The following is a 6527-nucleotide window of genomic DNA, read 5'->3' as shown; positions in this document are numbered from 1 at the left end:
AAAGGCCCTGACATGCTAAAGCTGACTAGAACTGGCTCATGAGAGCTAATTGTTAGGTTTTGGGGGATTTTGCAAGTGAATTGTTAAACACAATCATTATTAACATTATTTAAACTTGTAGTTAAATAACTTGTATTAAAATAAAGAGAATGCATATGTAAAACTCCTTACTTCTCAATTATTTTACTACATTTTACTATTTTCTGTCCTCTTGAGGTTATCTGGATCTAAGGTATCTGTATGATGGAAATGTTAAATAATGGTGTGCCACTGCTCACATCCTTCTAACTCTGCATTCAGTGACTGAGATGTGGTGAGCGTTTTCACACCATGGACATCAGCAAATGCTACAAAGGGGCTTTTTCTCCCATTAAGCAAGCTGTTAAATACTTGATAGTACACAACCACAAAAGAGTGCCAGTGACTTTCAGATGTGGTTAATGAAGACAAATGCATGGGGTAGGAGGAATATTTGTAATTACTACCTCAGAATCCATTCTCATACTATTTCAGCCATGTCATTTGCAAGGTAGCTCGCCTTCAGCTGCAGAAGCGGGCTCTTATTGTTTTATGCCCACTGGCTGATCGCAAACCTCTCACTACAGTCCGTTGGTCGGGAGGATGAATCAATGATCCAAAGCAAGCCAACTATGGTCACTGAGGCTGGTTTGAAGGACCCACCATTCATAACCTGTCATTCCTAGTGTTCATGAAGTAGAGAGTTGAGAGCTCCAGAAGACACTGGTAGCCATCTTGGAACCACAAATGTAAAAGCCTACCAAGAATGAGTATAAGCTGAAAAAGTAGAATCAAAAAATGGTGAGCGAGAAGCTAAATTCTGAACCAGGCGTAGACTGAAAATCTAATTCTAGACTTTCTGTAAGTCAGTGAATTCTTTTTTGACTTTAGCTGATTGGATTAGACTTTCAGTTACTTGAGCCAAAGTGATACCTTCCTGACACATGACCTGGGGTTTATATCTTCAGATGAGGTAATTATAGGAAGAAGTAAATACTAGTAGCCATTCTTATTATGATTGCTTGTGTATATTTGCCCTACTCTTCAATCAGAGAGAGCAAGCTCTTTGTGCGCTGAAACTTCTTACTGCACATCTTCGAATCTATAGCTAACTTAACACTGTGCCTTGCACAGAATAATAATAAGTTCTTAGTTTGATTTTGCTTAATTGAATTGGTTAGTAAGTCAGGGAGAGATTGTGCAAGAAGTGAAGTGAATCCAAATAAATTCCTCTTCCCCTCTTTGGCCAAGCAGCCAATTTGTATCCATCTGTTGTCATTTGTGAATGTCCCAGAAAAAAAAAAAAAAAAAGGATGAAGTAATATGGCTCTTGAGCCCAACAGTCCAGTCTGTCAAATAGAGAAGGTGGTAGTTTTCCCCTGGAATGCAGTTGAAAATGTCATAGACGTTTTAGTTAGCATAATTGCTAAAAAAAAAAAAAAATCCTTTGTCTATGTTTTCATGATGCCAAATATCTGGATAAGAAGTAAAATGTGCACTCAACATGTCTCAAAAAATCTAAGCATGTGGCACCACACTGACAAAATATCCAGTTACTTAACCAGACTTCTCACTGTCTATCCAAGAGTCTGGACTGTTTATGTCAGAGAGTGATGGCAACAAGTATGACAGTCTCAGAACTGTATGGCACTGTAGCTCTGAATGACACCAGTCCCTTATGACTTGGAGAGGAAGGTAAGTACTAATACAGGCAGATCACAGGAGTATTTCAGCTACATTTCAAGGCAGAAAGGAAATAACTATGAAAATAGGAATACTGCCTTTCCCTTTTATCCAACCCTATCACTGTCAACATACAATACATCTTATTTACCTATATTATTTAATGTTCTCTTCATTTCCTAGAATATAAGTTCCAGGAGGGCAAATATTTGTCTCCTTTTTTCCCCCACAGCTCTTTGAAAAAAATACCTATATAGACTCTAGGGGTGCCTGGGGGGCTCAGCTGGCTGAGTGGCCAACTCTTGATTGTCAGACCCTTGATTTCCACTCAGGTGATGATCTCATGTTTTATGGGCCCTGTGTGAAGCTCTGCAATGACAGTGAGGAGCCTGCTTGGAATTTTCTCCCTCTGTCTCTCTCAGCTCCTCTCCCACTCATGCTCTCTCACTCTCCCTCAAAAGAAATAAATAAGCATTAAATAGATAAAAGAATAAAAATAAATTAAATTAAATAGACTCTAGCATATAGTAAATGCTCAATAAATATTTCTTGAACAAATGAGTTAGCCTGGTGGATGGCAATTTGCTAATTAACTCAGAGATCAGAAACTAACATGGCCTGGTGGGGGAAAAAAAATGTTTTTTTGAAGTAAATGAAAAACCCTGTGACTTAATGGGTAAGGGATCTAACTTTGTGAGTCTAAATAATTTGTTTCCCATTGTGTCCCTTGGTTTCTCCATCTGGAAAATGGAGATAAGAACCTCAGCCCTACATTCTTCAAAAACTTATAAGTATCTCAAAAGAGACGATAGCGCGTTAGGCTTTTAAAGATGCAGTGCAGAAGCTTAGCTGGTTTTTCCTAAGATTAAACCATCATCTCAGTGGTCCACTTACTTATTAAACAGGCCAAACTCCATTTTCAGCTTTCGTTCCTGTACAAACTAGCAACTGCAGTTATTAGTTTTCCATGTTGGTATTGCTTCCCAAGTATTGTTACTAAGAATTTTAATTAACTAACCGTTTCCAACCAAACCTGCCTTGTCCTACAATGCAAATTTGCCTTCAAAGTCACAAACAGGCAAATGATAAAAACAGGCATACCTAACAAATCCAATCTAACTGCGACTGATTTAAAATGAGATGTAGCATTCCTGCAGGGTAATCACCCCCCCCCAATATGTTAATATCAAACGGATCTTTGTGCTGTGGAAATTCTGTTTACCCTGTTCCCATTTTCTCCTTCAAGCTGAATTCTATTTTGCAAGGTCTCCATTCCAGTCTTAAAAAAGAAAAAAAAAAAAAAAAAGATCCTGTACCTTTAATAACAAGAGACCTGGTGAGAGGTTTCTTTCCAAACTTGTTCCCTGGCTTCCAAGTGACGAAACCAGCTGTAATTTGAGAGCAGAGAGATCCTCAGGATATCATTAGCCAAAGGAAAAGCTCCGCATTCCCACCCAGTGCAGAAGTTGAAATAGTATCAGAAGGAGAGGCTTTCTTTCCAGCCACAGGTTCCATCTCCCTGGACCAAGGGGGAACTCGGAGAGAGATTGGGGCAGCGGAGCCCGCGGCCTGCCAGAGCCCTGCAGGAGGGCTTCCCTCTCCTCCCCACCATCCCGCTGGACGGACCGGCCGGGCTCCGGCCCCGAGCTCAGGAGCGCAGAGCCGGGCGCCTCCTGCGCCGCTGCGGCCGCGCTCCCCGGGCGCTGGTGACACAGCCACATGAAGCCCGCTGGGGAGGCGGGGCCAGGGTGCAGCAAGCCGGCGGGGACCGAGGCTGTCGTCGTCTCGAGGAGGCACTGACTGCCACGGGGACCCCCCCTCCTTCGTGCCTGGGCGAACAGTCTTCTCCAGGGGTCCCCGTCATCCTGCCTATCCAGGATGGTGTTCCTCAAGTTCCTCTGGATGGGTTTCCTCTGCCACCTGTGTCAGGGCTACTTCGATGGCCCCCTCTACCCGGAGATGTCCAATGGGACCCTGCACCACTATTTCGTGCCCGACGGGGACTATGAAGAAAATGATGACCCCGAGAAGTGCCAGCTGCTCTTCAGGGTGAGTGACCACCGGCGCTGCTCCCAGGGGGAGGGGAGCCAGGCCAGCAGGGTGCTGAGCCTCAGCCTCCGGGAGGAGTTCACGGTGCTGGGCCGCCAGGTGGAGGATGCAGGGCGTGTCCTGGAGGGCATCAGCAAGAGCATCTCCTACGACCTGGACGGGGAAGAGAGCTATGGCAAGTACCTGCGGCGGGAGTCCCACCAGATCGGAGACGCCTACTCCAACTCGGACAAGTCCCTCACCGAGCTGGAAAGCAAGTTTAAGCAGGGCCAGGAACAGGACAGCCGGCAAGAGAGCAGGCTCAACGAGGACTTCTTGGGGATGCTGGTCCACACCAGGTCCCTGCTAAAGGAAACACTCGACATCTCTGTGGGGCTCAGGGACAAATATGAGCTGCTGGCCCTCACCATCAGGAGCCATGGGACCCGGCTGGGCCGGCTGAAAAATGATTATCTTAAAGTGTAGGTGGAAGGGCCACACTGCCTGGGGAGGGCATCAAATCAGCCCCATTGTGGAGGATGGGATGGAAGATGGGGCTCACGTTTTCCTTATTATTATTTTTTATATCTGGATTTGCACTTGGAGAATCATCTGAAGGGATCTTTAAAAAGAAATAAGTGAGGGTCGAGTTGTTTTGTTTTTGTACATTATTTATGGGATTGATAGAGACTTGTTACTTGGAAGGCACAGTTTGAAGCCATGCCTTCCAGCCTTTCCTAGAGGACTAATTCTGCAGAGACACCTGTTTCAATCACATCTAGAAGGACACGGTTTATGCAGGAGGGAGTGATTCGACTTCCCCATCCTGGAGAACATACCCACAGAGCATAGTACAGAGTGCCTTTTCGCCTTCCACCTTTCCTCTTGGGCTTTAAAAGCTGTCTGTTGTCCGAGGTGCTGTGCGGCCTGCCTGTTACTTCTTTTTTTCTCTCTTATTTATTAACCATGGTCTTCAAGGTTTTGTTTAGTTTTGGGGTTGGGGGGCGTTGCAAGACTATTGGCTAGAAGCTATATGCAAATAGTCCTTTGCAGGGAGAGGTCCCAGGTGCCTCTGTGAGTGTGTGTAAGCCGCAGGGGCCACATTGAAGGATGGAGGCTTTGTGGTGGGTACACATTCATGTTGCTAAGCTGATCTGCTATGTCTCTCATTGTATGCCTGTCCTCAGAGCTACAGTCCATTACAAAAAAGTCGATTGTTTGAACACACCCCCAAATGCTATGTTATAAGTTACCAAATGTATTCGTTCTGGTTTGAGAGTTTTTCTTGTTTGCTTACTGGAAACTTGTACTTCAAGTGGGGAGGGGGGCAGAGATTCTAATTCTAATAAGTCCTGAACTAAGTTTTATTATTCAGCCAATAAATAATGTTCTCGTGTAATACTGGCTTATTTTCTAATTGATATCCATAACTTTCGTATGGCAAAGAAGAGTCAGTGCAAGTGGAAAGAAAAGTCAGTTTACTCAGAGTATGTGATAAAGACGGGAAAGGGATGGCTACGTATTTGGCCATGTTGCCTCCCCTAGCCACCCTTACCATGCTCAAAGGAAAATACTCTAGGTCTTGAGAAGATCCAGAAGTTGATCTCTGCTGGTCTGCCTAAAAACTCCAATTTTTCCAGTCTTTCCTGCAGCATCAACTGGAAAAGTTTATGACAAGGCTCATAAGTTTTATGCCCTCATAATGCAGAGGGAGGCTTCCATTCTAAGTTATAGGAACTGTAACAATGATTAATAATTATGAAGCCGGGTCTATGTCATTGATCAATGATTTTAAAAGGTGGAACTGCACCTTATTTTATGTCTTTCCCCAGCCTCTCAGGCTCATCTTAAGTGTGCTTTCCTTTCACACACATGGAACCACACACTCAGAAAAATAAATAAATGTTCATAATCTACTTTCCAACAGTGAATGATTTTGTTCTCTCTCATGCACGAAGAATCCAGTTTTCTATGACAGTGATGTGTCCAAGTTGTCCTCCTATTACTCCAGGGGAGACTGAGGCTCTGTTTCGGATCAGAAAGTGATTGATGATCAGCTTGTTGTAACAGCTCCAGGTCTCTTAGACTTAAGTACAGGACTTTCCCATATTGCTCTTTTCAAGGACACTGAAGGGCGTGGTGTGAGGCTGAACCTTTGCATTGCTACCTCATTGTTTAAAATTTTAAAAAACACCTGGAATAATACTTCAAATAATCATTTGTAATTTCTTTTCATCACTCCGAAGTCTGCTTTTAGCTGCCTCGATGCTGCTGTGTGTGGAGATGGTAAATGATTGTTTAAAAGGGTTTCCTTCTTTATTCTATGAAAGATGAGGGGAAAACAGGAGATGATTTGGGGCACTTAAATGATTGTAGTTTGTTGTCACAACACTTAATATTTCAAAACATTCCTATCACTCATTTCAAGTATCCAAGTCTAATCCATAGACACATTAAATGTCATGTCTTCAATTTTTCCATCTGGAACAGGAGAACAGTAAGCAGGTGATATGAATGGAAAACTAGTCTCCTGTGCTTGCTAATTTCAATCAGTCGGTAAGGGCTGCATACAGTACTGTGCTAAAAGGCACAGATGTAGAGAGTGCTGTCCCCAGTTAGAGATGCCTTCCTTCCATGGGCACAGAGAGTTGTGGCACATCTGCTACGAATTTGAAACCCCTGAAACATTTTGTATGAGCTTCTTTCCAGTGTGGACATTCTATGATTCCTGCAAAACCAAAACGAAATTATCTGACATTGAATCATCCATTCAAAGCTAGATGTACAGCCAGTAATCC

The 6527-nt window shown here is 43.5% G+C and overlaps 1 protein-coding gene across 1 annotated transcript; it reads left to right on the top strand.

Moving 5' to 3' along the window:
* The first annotated feature begins 3084 nt into the window (after positions 1–3084).
* On the top strand, positions 3085–5128 carry FIBIN (fin bud initiation factor homolog). The gene has a single exon (XM_029915118.1). It carries the CDS (start codon positions 3580–3582, stop codon positions 4213–4215), a length of 636 nt encoding a protein of 211 aa, XP_029770978.1. The 5' UTR covers positions 3085–3579; the 3' UTR covers positions 4216–5128.
* The last annotated feature ends 1399 nt before the right edge of the window (positions 5129–6527 follow it).

Source organism: Suricata suricatta, chromosome 11 (genome assembly GCF_006229205.1).
Source record: "Suricata suricatta isolate VVHF042 chromosome 11, meerkat_22Aug2017_6uvM2_HiC, whole genome shotgun sequence".
Taxonomy (NCBI): domain Eukaryota; kingdom Metazoa; phylum Chordata; class Mammalia; order Carnivora; family Herpestidae; genus Suricata; species Suricata suricatta.
Note: the sequence above shows the minus strand (reverse complement) of the source record. Positions and strands in the feature narration are given on the sequence as shown.